At 42.4% G+C, this 21,423-nt stretch overlaps 1 protein-coding gene across 4 annotated transcripts in view; it reads right to left on the reverse strand.

Moving 5' to 3' along the window:
- ehbp1 (EH domain binding protein 1) overlaps positions 1 to 21,423 on the reverse strand; it is an 88,955-nt gene that overhangs the window by 52,110 nt on the left and 15,422 nt on the right. For 2 of the 4 annotated variants that reach the window (XM_029834656.1, XM_029834658.1), the window contains exons 6-11: positions 18,336 to 18,517; positions 17,187 to 17,326; positions 14,729 to 14,851; positions 10,901 to 11,038; positions 10,397 to 10,637; positions 8,599 to 8,845 (exon numbers count right to left, since the gene is read on the reverse strand). In XM_029834656.1, the coding sequence (XP_029690516.1) occupies positions 8,599 to 8,845; positions 10,397 to 10,637; positions 10,901 to 11,038; positions 14,729 to 14,851; positions 17,187 to 17,326; positions 18,336 to 18,517 (1,071 nt within the window). The remainder of the gene's footprint in view (positions 1 to 8,598; positions 8,846 to 10,396; positions 10,638 to 10,900; positions 11,039 to 14,728; positions 14,852 to 17,186; positions 17,327 to 18,335; positions 18,518 to 21,423) is intronic. The other 2 variants (XM_029834657.1, XM_011603074.2) reach the window with 2 other exon arrangements.

Consider the following 21,423-nt stretch of genomic DNA (forward strand, 5'->3'; position numbering starts at 1 on the left):
ATCAACGGGCTCAATTATTTAATTGCACATTGAATCAAAATAAGCAATTTGTTTAATCTGGGCTCTGCAAGTATGACGTGTCCACATTAGGAAAAAGGCTCAGCAGGCAAAAAAAAAATAAAAAAAATGGCCGTTTGCCTCGCATCATCTAACCACTGAAATTAACCTTTGGATTTCAAACGCCGCCTGCATGAGAGCAGAGGGGAGGGAGAAAAGTCCAATCAAAAGTTCAATTATGTAAATGGAGATGTGGAGTGGATGGAACAATATGGAATAGAGGAGAGCAGAACAAATGTAGCGTGAAAAATAATACACATTAACATACAAAGGAACGATCGCATTACTGTTGTAATCACATCAGGGAAGAAAGCCGCGAGAGGAAAATGTGGCTCTGAGTGTGTGTGTGACCGTGCATGTAGACGCCATTAAGGCAGGATTCAGGAAGTGTGTTAGCAGGTAGAGGAAGAAAGAAAGAAATCTTTTTTTGTGGAGTGGCACTCCTCTACAGTGTCACAGCCAAACAGATTTTTTTGTTGAATCATCAAAGTTAAGAAAATATGTAAATATATTGAAGATGTTGACGGGGGTTTCTACAAATGAGCTCATAACCAGATGTTCTTTCGCATATAGCGGCAAACCTGCGGGCCAAGACCTTTTGGCAGCTGGCGAGAGAGATGGTAAATGCGGAAAGAAAAATCAAAAAAGCATAACCATGCAAAGTAGCACAAAAATAAAAGAAGCCAGATCAGAAGAGGACAGGCAAGGCTGTGAAAGTGGAATAAAAACCATGAACTGAGACACAGTCTGAAACAGGAAGCACCGATATGCGATTGTGCCAGCTCACACTGTGCCCATCTTCCCCTCTGCTCGCCGACACGGCGCCGTGACGCGATGACTGCTGGCATTAGCTCGCCATGGAAACAACAGCAACAGTCCCCACTCTTGCATTCAAAATCGATAGAATGTTCAAAAGGTCTGGAATATCCTTCCTTGCCTCCCTGAAATTAAAAAGCTTGAGGAGCAAGGAGGAGAAAGGGGAGAGGAGGCAGCTCTTATGCATCTATAATGCTTTAATCTCCTTTAACTGCCATGTTCAACAAACAAATTAGTGGTGCAATGAAATCAGAGATCAGCCCTGGTGATAACACCTCCATTTATCAATTAATCTAAGCCTGGGAAGGGAAAACTCATTAAGGAGGCCACTTTAGGAATTACGTTCCTCAGGTAGAGAGTGTATCTGTGGTGGTGGTGTGTGCGGGTTGGTGGGGGTGTCTTGACAAAGCAATTGTGCAACCTCCTTCTACAGACTGCCACTGTCCAGCACTGTGTGAACCCCAGAGTGATGAGAGGGTTGATAGCACAGGCAATTAAAATGAACATAATTACAAACTCGGCTCCTTTGACTCCTGATCAGAATACTGACTCATCAACACACACACACGCACACACACACAGCTGCATATGCACTTGCACACACATACCAATGAAGGGTGTTTGGAGGAAATGCTACAAGAAAGGAGGGTGAAGGAACCAACAGGGGGAAAGAATATGACAAAATCTATGGTAGCCGATTATGATTTCAAGGATTTCCAGGAGCCTTGAGGGTGCAGGGGCTGATTGTTTTTGTGTTTTATTGCTGCACTGATTCGTCGCAATTAACTGCAGCTTCTGGTCGAATTTTTGAGCAAAACATAAATTCATCTCAGCCAGTGGCAAATATCTGCATCAAGCTTTAATGTTTAAGATTAAGATTAATTTTGGGGGGGATTGTTGCAACGCGTTGGTGGTTTTGTCTATCGAATCCTAAATGAAATCAAAATCTGCATCAGCCAACAAATATTTTCAACAAAATAGTCGTAAAACCCAGGCAAACACATTCTAAGAATAAAGGTGGGTCAATGCATGCAAACTGGTCCTGAGTAAATAATGAACAAGTGCACGAGTAAATCTTGTTAAGGTCAACTGCAATGAGGCGAGTGCTCAATTAAAGCTAAAGGAATGATCCCACTCAGTGATCAGTGAGTTAAGAACTGAAAATACCTCTTAGTATTTCTTACAGCACATAAGAACACACACCTGCATACCATAACAGTCCTGAGGAGAAAGTGCTGAAGGGCTTCATACAGAGGCAATTAAAGCCTTATCATCTCCGCGCTCACTCTCCTCAAACACGAGAGCACATTTGGCCTCGCACGCGCACGCAGACTCGCACTCTTGAACACGTGCACACAATTTGAAAGACAAATCTCTTCATAAGGTACTTCTAAGGTCCCTTTTAAATTATGGAGAATGGTTGGTTTAATTCAATTAAAATGTAGCGGGGAACACTTACGGATGACGGAAGTATGTATGGCATGACTAAGTGAGCACGGCTTTCGAGAACGTGTGGGGTCTTAGACCTTGCAGGGGTTGAAGGAGTTTTCAAGTATACAGACTTATATCTCCCCAATGAAAACCCCTTAAACCTCACCCCAAAACCCTGGACCCTTCTCTTCTTAAGCCCATACATACACCTGGAGGACTGGGGCAGATTAAAACCAGATTAAGATAAAGTTACCCCCTTCTTCAGCCCCTATGTCATTCAAACCTCTGGCCTCTATGACCACTGGAAAGAAGGACACACAAGAAAAAATGGTTTGGTTCATTCTCATACACACACAGGCATGCACTCACAAAGGACTTTTTGGTCATCCTCATAAGCCCTATTAGTCTGCTACAGAGCCTCTCATAGCAGACATCAATCATGGAGGGATTAGTCAATTCCCTCTCTAAATGAGTGGCAAGGGAAACTTCCCTTCAACTCCAAAGCAGGTCTCTCTCTTTCAGAGATTACACAGCGATTTGTTTTCATTTTGTTCCATCTTCATCGTTTTCTGTTTGACTTGCTTTTCATTTCTCTCTCTCTCCTGCTCTGCGTCTCCGCCGTTCTCTCCTGCTTGCAGCTTGTGAGGTAATCCTTGGCAGATAAAACTAAGGAGGACTTACCAAAGGCAGATTACAAGCTGCGCTTTGCGGAAGGCCCTTTTACACCAGTCGGCGCGGGTATTGAGGAGAGCGAGCTCTTTGCAGTGCTTAACTTGTGAACTCGACATGCACCCAACAGAGGAAGAGGTGGAAAAATGATATCCGCATTACAGTAAGTGGATCAAAAATATATCCCTGACAAACACACCAGATTACATATTACCATACGGCACACACACATACACACACGCGTGCCGGTTGTCACGACAACCATATACACAATTATGTCTGAAAACACAACAGCATTCTTTTTCTCTTAAAAGGCAGAATAATAAAATGACCATTACTCTCTAAGCTGGTAAAAAAAGTTCCTAAAATTCATCAGGAGGCCCAAATTCACCTGATCTGCATGTTACCTTATCTAAAGATTCTCTTAAATCTGTCAACTTGAGATGTTAAGTAATTAGTGATGTCCTATACCTTCCTACCTAGGTCGATGACAGCGATGCCCTGCAGCATCTTAACAACAGGAAGCCCAATGATCGGCCCTGAACTGCATGACAGAAGAAACTGGGTCTCCTCTCTCCCAACAGATCCAATAACAGACCACTCAGAGGCTGAAAATAAGAGTTAGGGAGGGGACCACACTGGGAAACAGCAGACATTGAGACATGCTGACTTAGCCTTACCCCTCTCCCGGATTATTCTCCTACTATTACACAGATTATGGAAAGGCCAATGGTGCCACTGTGAGGAACTGGGTCTTCATTGCCTGGACCTCAGAACCAGGCCAAAACAATTCATTGCTAACTAATGATCTACTTTTATAAATCCACCACTCAAAAAACATCAATTCCTTTTAAAGCCAATAAACCTTCAATGTTGGCAAAGAAAACATGCATCAATGAAAGTCAAAAACTTTCCTCATCTCTTTCTTAAAGGTATGTCAAAGTTACCGGGAAAGATAGAAATAAAATAACTGAACAATAACAAGACAGAATAACTTGGAACGGGCAAAGATTAGGGGACCGGAGATGACTGTCCTCGTCCCCTGAGTTCCCCCCTGTCCTCCAATAACATCCCTCAGTCATCACATCGGCCTCAGTCACACTGCTATGAGAGCGCGGTCGTCTCCTGCTGCGAACCCTGGCGAAAGCTAATTAAGAAATATCGCAGCCTTCTGCGAACTCAATTAAATAATGTTAATTTATTCTAATTTCAATTTGAAGGCAGCCTGAACTGAAGAAGCAGCCGTGAAACAAAGTCCAGGAGAGAAAGGAGAGCTCTGGCCTTTTACTCCCGCTGGTGCGGGCACACTCACAACCAGTATAGCTCTATTTAATTTCAACCCTTTGATTAACAGAAGTAATCACACAAGCCCTTCAAGTGACGGGGAAAACACACCACCGGCGTCGGTTCATTTTCTGGAAGGTGTTTGCTGCAAACTGGAAGGGAAATGGAAGAACTGTGGAAGTTCTACAGGAATAGACACACAAGAGTTGTGACAATTTACTGATGAACTTCATCATTTGTACGAGTACATGTACCATTTACGGGAGAGTACTCGGGCCACCCCAGAGACAAATGTCGAAATACAATTTCGAGAATAAAGTGGACCTTTTGAGACCATAATATCCAGCGCACGTGACTCGGATTTAGAGACAAATAAATACTTTCACTTTTAGCTGGCAAACAGTGTAGTCGAGAGTTGGAAGAGACTGTATGTAAAACATGACATTGAAATTAGCTTCTGTTTTGTAGCAGCGGTAGCATATTTTTGACCTTCGTATCCTGAAATTTCCTTCGTAACAAGAGGAAATATTTTCCCGTTGAGACGCTTCGTAACCTGAAAAATTCGCATGTAGAGACGTTGGTAAGTAGAGGTCCCACTGTAACTCAAAGTGGCCCAGAAGCAAAATGCATGATAAAAAAAATTGTATTTTTTTTTCTCATGGCCCTGATACTCTCCTGTAACCCTCAGTTCTGCTGTCGGCTCATCTTACTCTTTCTAAGATTCTCCGAGTTAATATTAAAATGGACTTTTCTTTAACTTTTCTTCCCAAACTTTGCCCTGCAGACATAAGACAGGTTCCAACTTTTCTTTATATGAAAATAAGGCAAATGATTCATGAAGCGGAAACTTGATGAAAATCCAAAGATCAGCGCATCTAAGTGTAGAGCGGCCTGACTATAGAATAGAGATGGAGATGAAACCAAAAAAAAGGAGGAGCAGGGGATCACTGACTCACAGGGAGGGGTAAAATCAGCTCCAGAGAAAAGAGATGGACTGAAACAGCTCAGACAGAGATCGCGACCCGCCCAACAGGAACTCCTTCTGTTGATTTACATTAATCCTGCAGACATTTCCATCCTTCTAGCTCCTTCACGGATGCTACATTTAAACTTTTGTGGATCTGTCTCCCACACAGGAAAACGGGCTTTATTTGGCACACAAAGTCTGAAGAAAGCATCAGAAAATGACTTAAAAGCTGATTGGAACAGCATTTATGAACTAATTATTGTTTTTTTAGTGGCAGTAATGAATACTGATAATGAATATAGGTTAAGGTTAAGACATACGTCCCTTTGAGATGGTTGTAAAGATTAATTTCTTACTTTAAATTGACCCGTCAATAATGCGGCTGCACGGGAGGAGACCAGTGGCCTGAGCATTAATAGCGTTGCTCATTTAGGTCAAGACTTTTACCTGAGATGAAAAGACATCACGTGCGCTCATTTTGAGCCGGGCCGACATCTATTACTGCGAGGTGGGAAGCTGCTAATCTGCCCTCTGTTTCATCTGCTGCGTGGACTTGATTCCTGAAGAATAAACCTTTTGGATCATTTACATCTCCATTCTGACTGCGGACCAAATGCACATCAGCTCTTCCAGGTCCTTCAAGATGATCTGAAGATTGTCAAATCCCAACAACTGGCAACAATGCTATCTGAAGCTCTTGTAGGAGATTAATATAAATCCAATACATATGTGCAGTAGCTGTGTAGCAGGTAAGTGGATGCAGACCATATGTCTTGCTGATGTCCCGATTTTTCACAGGCTGGTAACAGACACAAGTGTTTGTGCCACTAATTTCTTATATCTTCTCTTTTTAAATGATGGTAAATCTATGTGTCCTCATCTCTGATGACCTTCCAGTTCTTTGGTCAGTTCACTGTACCTATGTTACCTCTGCACTGAACAAATTATATGCTTAGTCAACAAAGGTAAGCTTTTGTTTCAAGTCATGTGAGGCATCGCATAGCCTGCAGGGCAGTTTGTGAATGAATGAATACATATGGTGAATTTCCATATATCAACCCCTGCTTGAAATTAGTCCTAGATATGTATTTGTGTTTCTCCTACAGCCGATAATACGTGATTTGTTGGTCAAAAAGACAGTGCTTAGGGGATTCTTTGGCTCTAGGGTAGCCTAACAGAGCCAAAGGCAAACTATAAACTGTAACAACAGTTAAACACATGCATGAGGGCACGGGTGCACATTTATATCCTATTCACGTTCACAATGTGGCGGTGTGTTGGTTTCGTCTTGGCCTCTCAAAGTGGGAACGTCTCCTCTTAATCCTCTCTGACTTCATACATTCAAAGGTCATCTCACAGCCTACACATGGCTGCATGTGTGTATGCGTGCACATGTGTGTCATATTGCCTGGTGTGAATAAAAAGAGAAACCTATTCACACTAGCTCCATATGTCAACAAAACCTGTAGGCCTAACCCTGTTTATTGTGAATACCCTATCTATCTTTCCTCTATTCCTTCACCATCTTCTCTTCCCTGTTCACCTTTCCTCTACCCTTCACTATCTCCTACCAATTCTCCTTTAATACAACCCCCTCCCTCTTTATCCATACCCACAATTCAGCTTTTGCTTCCCCTCCCCTTCATCTCAAGCTGAGGAGACAGGGGCATCTCTGGGCAAAGTGTGGCCCACCACAGCCCAGTGGCTTTGGGTAATTAAAGTGGTTTAGTCCCCCTCACCCACGGTCACAGGCAACTGCAGCTGGGTGATAAAGGCACTGTGCCATAATTACATGGACGGCCAGCATCACCGCCCAGCTACACTAAAACAGTCAGCTAGCCAGCTGTATGAGGAAGACGGGACCTGTGTGTGTGTGTGTGTGTGTGTGTTTACGTTCGTGTGTGTTTAAGTAACTGTACAGGGTGTTTGCGTGTGTGCAGTGGGGGTCAACACCCCCTTGTGATCGCTCTGCTGTAGTTAAGCCCCCTGTGTTTAAGCCCCACATAGGCTCATTGATTCTCCCCACACAGATACAGACACACACACACACACAAACACACACACACAACACACACACAGTTAACCGCGACCCATCCCCACACCCCCAGCCAATCATTCCCCACCAGTGGTCTGACTCCTGCCATGAGTGTGTGTGACCATCAGCCATTTAATTAGAACCAGACATGATTTACCTAATTTAAATAAATAAATAAACATGCAACAACACCCCAATAAACAAATACCTATATTCAAATGAGGAGCTCGGGAATTTCACGAGCATAAAGAATGAGGGAGAAGATGGGATTGAGCAGGCGGAAAAAAGTATAGGGACCACTGGACGTGATATACAAATATGAATGTGTACACACATGCATGCACGCTGATTAAAAGTCCCATAAAATAGTCAAAAATGAGTCAGAAAGATGGAGTAAAGGTTTGACTTAACAACTGGCATTCTGTGTTCGCTAGCTAAGCCAACTGAAATAAATTCAAATCAAAGATTCCATAAGGTTGATGGGTAATCAACTATCTAAATATTCAATAAACACTGTTTAGCTCAAATTAGCTTGAGTTGCGCACCATAAGGGACATTGAATTAAACACTGTGACTTGGTGAGACAGTAAACAGAAGAAATCTTCCTCCTTCTGGTTTCCCAGGGAAGAATTGGAAGAGAGGGGAACTCCATCAAACACCAGGTGGCTTGCTGCAGCAGGGTTTCTTCTTCCCCGCTCTCCAGGCGAGATCTCCAGGAGTCCCACTAAGGGTGACTTCCCCTCCCTCTCCCCTTGAGTAAGCTCCAGGAGTCCTACTATGGGTGGCCCACTCTGCTCTTCCCCAGACAGCTCTACGAGCGCTTGTATGATTTTTCTCTCCTCCTTTCAGAAGCCTGACTAGGGGAGCTTCTGTCACCGCTCCCTGAGGCTTCAAGTGTGGAATTCACAACAGAAAATAGATTGCTCCTCTTTCTGTGTTTCAGGTGTAATGTGATCTCAAAAATTATAACAACATTTTAATGACAATATCGTTTCCCAAAAACATGAATTCTTTCAGTCATGCTACAATTTTCATATTATTCTGCTGTTTTTTAATCCGGTTAATCATTTTAAAAGGTTCATTTTACAGTGCAATGTTTCTGTATGACCACACAATATTTTATTGTGTCCTTAGCATTGGGTCAATTTTAATTGTATTTTTTTTTTTTTTTTACCAAAATATATGGCATTGTTAGAATGTTAGTAACGACCTAGTACCAAAGTATCAGTTGGTAAAAACACTAATTAAAAAGTGTCACACTACAGAGACGGTCCAGCTTTATTTGTAGCGGACATTAGGAACACCTTTTTATTATATTACATAAATGAAGTCTTGTTACCTTTGGGGAAGAGGAGGCCAGCTCTCTTCCAATTACTGCTGTGACTGGGCTGGGCCCAACTGCCAGGGCTTGCTCCCTGTCTGGGACAGAGCTGGGTTTAGAAGCTGATGGACTAAGGCCAAAGCCAGGACTGGAACTTGGGGGCGGTGGAGCCCTCCTCTTCTGGCCGCTGCCCATGTCCAAGGAGGGGGCGCCAACTTGGGGCCTCACAGGGCTTGATGTCTTTGGCTCATAGAAGGGGTTGGATCTGAGAATGGAGTAAAAGTGACAGTTCATGGATCCTTCACTTATGTTACAGCCCAGAAACAGTCACCTTAAGTGGAGAAAATTAAGATTTTCAGCAGTTCAAAAAGTATAACGGCAACATTTTAGAAATTCCCAATGACAACAGATATTGCATGATGTATTGGGCTGTTCAGCATTAACTGTTAAACATAAAGAAAAGTTAAAAACTGAGATGAAAGATTTGGGAAATACAAAGAATAGTATACACAAGCTAAGGTAAGGTAATAGAAGATGCAGGTGCACTGAGGTCACGTCTGCGTAACCTCATATCCTCAATACCCAAGAAGGACTACTGACAGACAGAAGCACACACACACACACACACACCCAAAGCCGGTCACTCTTACACACATTCCACAGTTTCATCAATATACAGGCATGCTTGTGGCACTCAAAGCTGGGGCACGGCCTTGAAACACTCACTCAACATGCAACAAGCAACCCTAAACAAACAGAATTGGATTGAGAAGATGGGGGTGAGAGGGGCTAAAAGAGCTGACTGACTAGTCTGAAAAGGGGAGGTTACAACTACTTGGTGACCACAGTGATATGGGAGTCAGACATGAAGTCAAAAAAGAAAGAAGGGAACTGAAGAAGAGCAGGCAAGCCTATCGAGCAGCATTACCAGAACAACACTGGCTCAAAGATGTGAAAAGAACTCCAGTCAAAACATTGTATTGCCCTCTTGAACTTTCAATGCTGCAGAAAGCTGCTTCTGCTGCACAAGACAGACCAAAATAAAAAAAGGACAGGAAAAAAAACATGCCAATCACCATAACCCGTCTATCTTTAGAGAGACAAGAGGAACACTATGCATGGCTATCACTGTGACAGCGTCTCTGAACAGCTAAGGAATGATAATTTATATAGTTACAATTTAGGCACAAATGCACAAACAACTTGGAGAATGTTCTTCCGTACAGATATGTCGAAATGGATGCAGATACGGTGAATTAATGATACTGTGTCTTTTGAAGTGAATAATAATGAAGTGATGATAAACAGGAAGTTAAGGCAGAAGGAACATTTAAAGACTGAATAAATAAAGACTGAATGGGTGAAATAAAACTGAGTCCGGGCAGGAAGTTCAGAGGTCAACTCGGAGGGAGGGTATAAAGCAAGAAGTATAAGGAGAAGGAAAAAAGGAGGGAAGTAATGACAGAGAAGGGAAAGCAGGGAGACAAGGTAAAAGAATGCAGAGAAACAACAGTGCCCTTGTTCGTGTTGAAAGAGCTGCCTCATCACTCTGCTCTGATGGGGAACTACGAGTACCTCACTAAAAGAAAGGGTACTAATCTAAACAGCAAGGCCTGCCACTGCTAAGCATGATCTGCCTGGATCCTTCCAGAGTGCAACTGGTTCATGTTGTAAAAACATGGAAATCATGTCGGAGTTGTATTTAACGTTGTGTATTTCTCCCAATCCACATTGCAAATTAAAGAACTAAATAATTGGAAAATAACACAATTTAAGCCGATGTGATAAAAGAAAGTGACTAGAAATCGAGTCTTACTCGTCAAGCTCCTCATCCTCATTGTGAGCGTTGTCAGCATACAAGTACTTGCTCATGTCAACAGGTCGCACTCCTTTCCTCTGCCGGGGCTTTGGGGGTTCTGGGTCAGGTTGGACGTCCGTGTCCTGATCGTGCTCGTCGAAGGGGTTCCCTGGTGTTTGCGGATCAGGTTCGTCCGGCTCATTGAACGGATTTGATGAGTCGGGGTCATAACAGGAGCTTGGCTGAGGTGGTGCCTCTGCTTCACAAAGAAAAGAGAGATTTAATTCTGCTATGATAAAAGGAACTTCATAGAACCAAATGATTTTAAAACACCCACAAAACAAGAATAATATAGGATATACATTACTGTCGGTTCTCGCGGTCACAATAATGGTTAACTGAAAACACTTAAACCTACTAAAGTGGAAAATTATAGTCAATAGTCAAGGTGTGCGCATATTTAAACCTTCAACTTAAATCTTTTGATGATTTAAAAAGATCCAAGTCTTAAAAAAAACATACCTTCCACATCAGGATCCCCAAATGGGTTGAAGTGGTTTGGGTGAATGCTGTCATCAGGCTCATCAAAGGGATTTGTGCTCATGGCAGCAGATGAATCCTGATCCTTGTCATCCAGGAAGTTCAGCTTGTTGATCAGTTCTAATGCAACAAACACCAACACAAAGTCACACACCGAGAAACTAAGGACGGCCAAACACTTACAGACCAATAAATTCCACAAAATGAAATGAACACAAACATTCACAGAAGCAAATAAAAAATACCAATGTCTGCACCTCGGAGTGAACCATGAGCATCAACAACATTCAGTGCAGTGGTGAGCTCCTTTGCAGGCTCAGCTCCACTTGAATGCATATACAGTGTGGCATTCTGGGAAATTTCGCATGTATAGCAATTTACTGTGGGAAAAAAGTTTTAAGGGCGTATGAGGTTGCTATGGAGCTACGAGGTGAAAAGTCTAACAAACACCCAATCCATCTTCATCATCCTCACTCCAGCTGAATCCCCAGTTGCTTTATTGTAGGTCAGTAGGAAGCATTTATGTGTGAGCTAGAAGCCCAATAAACCTACTGAGTGCTGGGTGTAAAGAGAAAGTTCTCTGTGTGTTTTGGATCATTCTCGTGGCTCACGAGGAGCAGTTTTTCTTTGCCTAGCTGTATTGATAATATCCATAAACCAGATTTAAAGTCTTGGTGTGCGTGTGTGTGTCTTTATCCTTAAAATTGGTAATTCTAAGTTACCATGTTTAAAAAAACGATGTTGATTTCACAAACAATCTTTGTTTCCAAAATGCTTTTAATCTATTTTCCAAAATGATATTACTTTATTGGTTATTTTTTTTAAATTTTTAAACAAAACATACAAGAGAGTTGAAATATAAGGAGCTCATGTCATACACGGAATATTATAATAGATAAATTGGATAAACACTAAAATAAAATAAATCATGACAATCAGTGATGACTTTCCAGTAAGTTGCTGCTGTATTTTATGTCATATTCAGGAACAGAAATATTATTGAAACTTTCTCAATCTTTCATCAAATATAGCAAAATAGATAATGTAAATTATAATAATGTAATTGTTCTTTGACATAACTGCTGCAAGGCCCATCGTGAGTGGTTGGCACAATTTTGGAGGGTGTAAACAATACAGCACTGACTAGAGGGTGAGACTGGTGTTGCCTGAAAAGGATGCAGCAGTAATACAAACACTTAAGTTAAACATGGTGTTGGATTTTTAAGGTTTCCCACCGTCTGCAGACAGCAGATAGAGGATTCAAAAGAGACATTGGGCTGCAGCAGTGCGACATTGCTTTCAGCACGTGGAAGTAGTTGCTTAACAAATTTAGAGACACGGAGTGGGAGCTGCAGAAAATGGTCTTAAAAAGCTGCAAAAATGTGCTTTATATACAAAAATCAAAACTCACTGAACAAACATAATTCTAATCATATATCACCTTGTTTTTAGGCAATTTGCACTTGTTTCAAGCAAAATCTAGGTTGGGTTAAATATGCTGCATGTAGTGTATTGAACAGATGACACACACACACAAAATCCCATTGTAGGTCAGCCTGCATATGAAATGGTGCAGGCTGACCCAGACTGGGTTCCCTCCCTGCAATTGGGCCACACAGACATCAAAGTCACAGCCCAGCAGGAAGGCGTAATTGAGACCAGCAGAGGAATAACGCACCGCAAGCAGCTGAGACAGTGCAGAGGTAAAACTTCCAGGCTTTACAATAGGCCACTGTTAGCTGGCTGCTGGAGATGTGGAGGAAAATCGAGTATTCATTTTGAAAGGGCGGTCGGATAAGATGTCCGTCATGTTGTGCAGTTACAAACCATTGTCTAATGTTTCAAAATATGACTGCTGTATCAGGTTTAGAGTTTCACCAAACTTTATTCTTCAAACAGGGAGAACCGGAAGGCTACAAATGGAAATAAGATCACATCAAACTTTATTTCCATGGCACTTTTCATGTATAGAAGTAGCACAAAGTGCCTCCCAGAGAATAAAAACAACAAAGAATAGACAGACATGGTCACTGGAGGGACATGACCAGGCAAGGAGACATGAAATGAGGAAGAAACCACCTCTGGGGGGGCAGCCACACTGAAAGAGGTCATGATCCATGACCATGGACAGTGCCGCCATGGAAACCACCTCGACACAGGCAGACAGGAGGCTCCACACCAACTCCCAGTCCGGTAGCAGGTTAGCCAACACTCTGTCCTCCCTGCATCTGACTGCTGCCGCTAACTTAACGAGCATTGCTGCAAAATGTGTGCATGTTCCTGCTATCCCTAGCCATTCATGCGCAGTGACCCAGAAACAAAGCCCTGTTGGTTCTATGATGGCCCTGGGCCAGAAGGGCGTGCCATTCAGACACTTGGGTTGCAGGACCTGCAAACAAGATAAATGTGGATAAAGAAGCCATTCGTGATAGTATAGCAACAAAAGATGGCAAGTATCATCTTCACCAAAAAATTTAGTTCAGAATTAAAAAGGCAGAGTGAATCGTGGAGACTGTGTTGTGTTGCCTCTCTGGCGGCGACTCACACACACATATCCTGCTGCTTTGATGTCTTTGATCTTATTTTGAATTTGTTCCTCTGTTCTGTCTCTCTCTCTCTCACACACACACACACACACACACACACACACACACACCCACCCACACACACTATTTTTCTCCTCTTTCCTGACTCTTTAAACTTTGAAAGGACAACACAACATTAGGGTTAACTTCAGGAAGCTTGAATGCACTATGGACAAGAGGCAGGATAACATCATTTAGTTTAATTTATAATAAGTATCGTGATTTCTGTCTTATTCAACTTTGGTATTCATGATTGAGTTATGCTCATTCCAGACAAAAGAAATAAACAAAGCACGGAAATCTTTTCTAAGCTTATACACAGACTAAAAGATTAATGGTTTAACGTTACCTTACCTTTCCTGTGACGAATGTGTTTCTGCAGTTTCTCCTCTGGTCGGAATGAAAACAGATCCAGCACCAAGCCATAGGAAAAATGTCCGGAAGCTTTGATTAATTCATAAGTTCAAAATGCTTCAAGTGTATAGGCAGCCTAGACCATACAGTTGGTGATGTCCAGGGAAAAAGTTGGAGGAGGCAGCGCTGCTTTGACCCTCCAACTGCTCTCTCAGAATGAGAGCGGTTGGTGTGTTTCCTCATTTGTCCATTTTTTACTTATTTTGAAAACTATGCCTCTCCTAAAAAAACTGTGATTTGTTGATCAGAAGACCTTTAATATATTCAGCCTTACTGCTTATTGTCTGTTTGGTTTGGCTCCAGTCCTTATGAAGAACCTTTAAACGGTCCCTGCACAGACCTGGGCCTAAGGTAAAATGCTATACATAATGTGTAGCCCCAGAATCCCCAACCACGCTCCAATATTCAAAATAATGCATTTCTGATTCAAAAGTAAATCAGGAAACCTAACAAAAAGTGTGCCTGTGCGTATGAAAAGTTCATTTCAATATAAATTAATTGTCAGGTTCACTACCAGTTGCATTATAAAAATGGGAAGGCCACGCTGTTTAAAAAGAAAAAAAAAAAAAAACTAGAAAGGATTAACACCAATTAACATGTTCACAACATATTATACAGCACATCACCACATGGACCACTGATGAATTTTAACACGATCACAAAATAAAGGATTGGGGAGATGAGAAGGAAGCTGGAAAATAATTGGATAAAGAAAAACCAAATAACTGTGGGAACGAACGGAATTGTAGCGGAGACATTACAAGAGAGTCGGGAACACAGGGTGAGAGGTGAAAGAAAGGTGAACAAAGACCTTGGGAAGAAGCAGCAGGCTTAGTGGCTGCTTTGCGTGCTCGCTTAAGGAAACCACCATCACCATCATCATCATCATCATCCCCATGTAAGCAGCTGAGGGCATTCAACTGGTTTACAATCTCTGTAAACAACAGAGCCATACAGGAAAGGAGGATGGAAAGTGGGAGTGAAAAAGGCAAAATATTGTTACCTACTGTACTGACATCATACACACACCTCTGATAACCGGGTAGCATGGCAGAATATCTAGTATTTACACATAAATACACAGATATTCTTATACAGACAAAATGAACAATCATAGCTGTACAGTATAATATGTTCTTTCAAATGTATTTTCTGTATTATGCAACATAAATGGGAAAACAGATACAGGATGTGAGAAGGATAGAAAAATGTTTGTATTGCTGATAGCACTTGCTGGGATGAAGAATCCAGGGGAGGAATATTAGGGCTGGGAGTTCTGGCATCTCGGCAAGGCTTGGGATTCAAAGACATGCGAGTGGAGAACTGCTGTAGGCGCTCAATGCATATACATATAAATGAGAGAAAAGAGCAAGCGAGGGAAAAGAAAGGAGAGAAAGCATGAAGCTTAACTGAAGAGATTGCACTCTGAAAAGTTGGATTAGGCAAAATAGAAAGCAGCAAGGCCCATACATTTAGACCCCAGAATGAATCCGCCACATATATGTATGGAAGGGTAATCGACTAGTCCCACCAACATAGGAAGGAAGGACCGAGGGGTAATGGGGAGAGTGGAAAATGAGCCAGAATAAGAACAGGATAAAAACCTGAAGGCAGTCAAACTGAAAATGTGCTTTCAGTGCTGAAAAAGAATTACAGATTTGTGCTAGTATACAAGCATGCACGTACTGTGTACAGAACTGTTACAACCACAGAAGCAATATTGGGCTTTTTGGATGCAATTGTGCAACAATAACCAGGGTGATGAATTTTACTTAGCCAATGCTGATGTTCACTGCGTCTCATCAGTTAATCAGTGGTCAGGACACGGCCTATTGCCCATTCATTTACATGCCTGAAGGCCAGTGCCCTGGATCCAACGTCATGCTCAGAATGGCTGTTCCACATCCAGTCAACAGAGTGGAGGAAAGTTCCGTCCAGTGCGTGAGTTCGAGGCTCAGAGGCTAAGAGTGTAATCTGGAATCACTGTGCATAGACGGGTGGTTTGCTGTCTGGTGTATGAACAGTGGGGCAGCAAGAGGGGGCATTTTGTACAGGACGATAACAACAGCAAATGGTCTCGACGAGTAAGGCTGAGGACAGATAGTTTTGTGCTGGCAGTGTCCTGGTCCACTCCTAAGGGCCTGTTTATGGTTGTTAAGATGTGTCATTGGAGAACTCATCCAGGCAAGTAAGCTGTGTTATATGACAATTCGTACTTGTAGCTTGTAGAAAGTTGCTGGACTCTCAGCAGCGGGTATACAAGCAGCTCATCAGTGTCACCAGTTTCTGACCTGCTAGCATGGAATAATCGGTTGGGTGTTTCTAACAGAACAGCTTTTAATCTATTGCGACACCCAGGATGTCAGGTTCATTTGTGGTGGTCAGCTGGTGACCATTGAAGTGCAGGTCCATCACTGATGAAATCGTCTTATTTAAGACTGTGAGGAACTTTGACTTTCATACTTCAGCCCTATCTACTGGAGATCTAATGCACGCACTGAGGGCTGAGTTGTCCGTATGAGTGGTAGACTACGACACCGACTTCCTCACCCAGGTCAATAGACTTGCTCCACCTCTGGCACAGGGTATTTAGAAGATCAGCCAGAGTCCTGGTCTGAATCCAAACTGTTTGTGGAAAATGCTCTTGGGAATATACCTCAGTAACTGTTTTGTCACGACAGCTTCCATAACCTTGCTGATGCTTAAAAGCAGGAGGCGGGTAGTATTTAGAGGGGTCTGCTAGGGAAGATCTGACGTGAAAAGCAACGGCTGAAGAGTCGACACAGGGGACTTGCAAGCTCACCACTACATTCCTTAAGGACTCTTAAGGAAGATGTAATCTAGTCCAGTCTTTGTCTGGTTTGAGCCCAATAAAGAGCCTCTTGACGTCCTTCGGCTTGAATGTGTCAATAGTGCAGGGGGTGGACGGCTTGATTTCAGGTACCGGGCAAGTTTCATCATTGAGAGAGCATTTTTGTGCAAAAGCTTTGCAGAACATTCTGCTTTCTCCTCAGACAGTCCTGTTGGATGTGTCATGTCTGAATCTTGAACAGAGAAAACCTGCTAGTCTGTGTGTGAGGTGAAACCTCACATTTCCCAAGCTTTTGACACTAAAAACTTAGAAAACCTTAAAAACCTACTAATAAAATAAAATAAAAAGCAGCAAAGTTGATGACCCAGTCAGCTTTAGTGAGTTACTTTAGACCAGGTAAACTCGTGGTGAAAAAGTGGTGTACATGAACACATTCAACATTTTTTTGTGTTGTCACCTGTGATCTTGGCCGCCTTTTCCTCCTGGTTGACCTTGTTCTCCTCGTCCTCTTCATTCTCCTCCTCAAAATCGTCAAGGTTGCCGATGTCAGCCTGCTTCATGCTCATCAGGCTCGCCAGGCTCTGCATGTCTTCGTCTCTGCGTCACAGGAAACACAATAGAAAGTCAAATCAAGTCTCCCCTCAAAGAATTTCAGCACTTAATGCCACTGAAACTAGTTGGAGGACACTTCAAGTCCCAGCTGGCAATGACTTGATCACACCTCCCACCATCTTCTTCATCTCTTCTCCTTTCTACTATGTGAGCAATACGTTTACTTGATCCTTCCATCTTTCCAAATTCACTTCATGGTTACATCTCTACTCAAATGCCTTCGTTTTATTATTTACCATCACCAGTAAAGTACTACTCATATTTTATTTAACGTTGCGTACTCCTCCTCAGTCATTCAACACTGAATGCGTCTATTCTCTCCCCACTGTTCTTTGTGTCTGGTGTTTCCCAGACCCAGAGACTCATTTGAACTGGTGTGATTGAGTTTGTTTGTGTGGTCGACATCATTCCCCAAAGGGTTAACAAGGGTTAGGCTGCATCGACCCACCACCCGCACCACAACAAAGGCCTCAACTGCTCGCGCTCAGTATTCGTCGGTCTTTGAAAGTTGCCGCTATCACATTAGAATGAATAACAAACAACAGACAGTGCGGCTGAGAGCGCCTCTCCAAATGAAAGGAATGGATAAAAGAGGAACATGTGACAATAAATGAGAAGATGCAAACGCACTGAATGCAATCGGAGACTGTTGGGCTGCCTGACAAATAAACCTACATTTTTATCTGTTTACTTTAGAGAGTCAGTAAGACACAGTGAGGGATTTGCTTAAAGGGATATCTTATTTAACATAAAAACATATTAGTCGACTTTAAAAACTCTAAATGATGAATAAAAGATTATAATGCAAAGGCATCACAAAAAGGTTAATGGTGACATACTTTTAATGGAAGCTACTCTATCTACAAAATTCAGAAATGCATCAGAGACGTTAAAGTGCAAAGAGAGCCTCTTTCTGACTATTACTTTCTGTAAGTCCTATTTATTATTCACCACTGTGAAGGCACCTAAAATACTTGATATTTAGAAAACTTACGTGGCCTTTCCCTCCCGGAGGAAGATGCAGGAGAGGGAGAACTGCAGTGTGGCTGACACCACCTTCTTTGACAGGGGCTTGAATTTGAGTTTGACATCTGTCTGCGTGGGCATCGGACTGGCGTACTGTTTCATGTTAATACTGCTGGTGGCCAAGGCCTTCCGCCGCCCTGATGGAGACTCCTGGACATGGAGAGAATAACAGACAGTGTAAGCAAGACATTTTTAAAGAAAGGTAAACAAAGAGAAAAAAAAAAAAAAAAAAAGAGGTTTCAGACTAAAAAGTGTGTATTTGGTTATCGTGGCTGCGTCTAGATGTAAATTCAGCTTTGTGTCACTTACCAAAAATCTATGTCAATAATAATAGTGATAATAATAATAATAAAAAACTGGGAACGTGTCACTGCCCAGGTGATAAGAGTTTTAGAATCAGTGATGCGTGTGCCGCTGAGTGTGGACACGTGCAAGCTGCACACCAGAGAACAGCGTGTGGCAAATAAGAACTGTCGGAAAGCCTTGTCACTGACCATTAGATATGGATATCTAACAGCTGGGGACTTTCCAGCCTTTTGTGTGCCCCCCCCCCATCCCAACAAAAAAATGATGGGTTTTGCCCACTGCAAGTCTGGTGATGGAAGCACCACGCTGAACAGCAGACTGGTTCGTCTCCTTGCTGTGTTGATAGTGTGCAATGCCCTGCTCCCTTTAACCAGCCTGTTTTATTGATGGGAAATCACCATATTTCCCTGGATAAATTATGTGTGTTCATCTGAAAATGAATGGAAATCAAATCCAGGATAAGGATCAGGTAGTGGTGGATACCTGAAGAGAAAGAAGGAAGCAGTTATAATAAACATGTTACTTCACTTCCATTTCCATCCGCACAGGTGTGTAAAATAGTATCGCATCAACAGACAGACCACAATAAGCACAGCAACTAGCTCGCTGTTACACAGAATCATGTTGAGAGCACACACGTGCACATCTACACGATGGCATTTATGCTAGATGGCGCGATAGAAGGTCTTCACGCTGCCTTTTTCCTGATGTCTTCATACTCAAACTCAAGCACATACAAACATCTCAGAGGCTCTGTGTGGAAAACTCAATCTCAATCTTATCAGTCAGGATTGTCAACCTTCATTCATGCAGACACACACACACATTTACACACACACACACACACACACACACTTGGTATCAGTGAAGAGCGGGACAGCTATTGGTAGCACAGAGAAAAATACATCCACATCCTGCATGTAAACAGAGAATGTCACTTGACAACTTATTAGCTTTAATTTAATTTTGGGAAGGTGAATAAACTTCAGCGAAAAAGCTTCACCGTGCACTCAACCAGACACTACGAGAAGAACAGATCCATTCATAGGAGGAAAGAGCGGTTGAACCTGGACAAACGCACCGTTCCTCATGCAACTGGTCACCATGACCACATATTCCACTTGGAAAAATCTCTGAATCCATTCCTCTCACCTCTGCCCTGCAGTTTTTATCCCGACTTTCCACTCTTCCATTTATTACCAATATCTTGGCCTACATCTCACATAGCCTCCATATCCGGCAATCTCTCTCCATCTCTGACTTCTCTTTCCTATCCTTCTCCTTCCTCACACCAGCAATTCAATAAAAAACATACAGAAGAAATAGAATGACAGACTCTTGAGCGAGGACACTTGACATTTTGTGCTGACATTTGAGTTTTGTCTGGCTGGGAAACATAATGACATATCATCACCGCACCACCAACCCCGACGCAAAACCCATCAGAGGAATAGAAAGATGGCGCGGGGAAAAACCCGCCTTTTCTAACTAATCTAACTTATCTCTGCAGATTACACCCTGGTCATTATAGCATGCTAATAGAACATGTACAGTAGAAGTATAAAGAATACATTTTCCAAATTCCTGAAAAGGGAAATGAAAAGAGGGTCAAGGGTCTTAATTAGGATAGACTGGGAAATGCAAATAGTTAAACTATTTGACCTGAGTCAGAAAAACAAACTATTAAAAGGCCAATGCTGTGTGTGTATGTGGGTGTGGGTGTGTAGGTGTTCAAGACCTATGGTTGTATCCTGCCCCCTAGTTGCACACCTGCATAACTGAAGTGTAGACAACTATCTAAAGCCTAATTATTGCCATAACATTCACACAGGCAAATATGTGTTAAAACGACCAATCCTGCCCCTTTTGGCTGGTGCCAGCTGGCCCTGGATCGATCCACAGATGCTCCCCTGGTGGGGGGGCATGGGTCAGGGCAGGAGGGGTGCCCGGGGCCCTGCTGAATCTCTCTTTCCCAAAATGCCAATGGGACGGGCTGGAGGAAGGAGGCATAGTGATCCTTTTGTCACCATGGAATGGATTAATTAGGATAAGTGCTAAAAGAATCTGGCATCTTTGTACAGATGCGGTCTCTCTCTCTCACACACACACACACACACACACACACACAGGCAAACCAATCAGCTAATGGTGTTTAATGGTGGTCACTCGTCAAAATCAAAACTCAGCTCAGATTATATTATATTTCAGAACCTGGACACTCTAGAAAACAGATCCAAACGGGAAAAAGGTCCAAATATCAACATCTTTATTAAGACAATGAGCTACGATTACATCACATTGTCAACGTTTGTCTTTTTGACGCAAAGAATATGAAATTTGGCAGCAACTAAAGTCACGGCGACATTGGTGAATATGTTGTCTAGGCGAACAGGAGATAAAAAGATGGCTCCTGTATCACAAACAATGAGGATAATGATGAATCACTAGTTCCACTGTAAGCAGATGATTATCTGACTTAAGCCTGCTGCCACAAAACAACAAAATCCAAAACTGAAAAAGGGACAAGCAGAGGTCAACGCTGCAGAAACAGAAGATATAAGAGGATCCTCTTCATTTAACATTAAGCAATGTTGTTGGTTCATTTCTCATGCGTTCATTGTAAATCTAAACCTCAAAGGTGATAGCGCAGGCCAGAAAATTTTGAACAGGCAATAACAGTGAAACCGGGCCGGCGTAAATTGCATTCATACCATTCAGATAAAATAAAAGCCAAACTCAATTTAGCCAAT

This window comes from Takifugu rubripes, chromosome 4, assembly GCF_901000725.2.
Source record: "Takifugu rubripes chromosome 4, fTakRub1.2, whole genome shotgun sequence".
NCBI classification, from domain to species: Eukaryota; Metazoa; Chordata; class Actinopteri; order Tetraodontiformes; family Tetraodontidae; genus Takifugu; species Takifugu rubripes.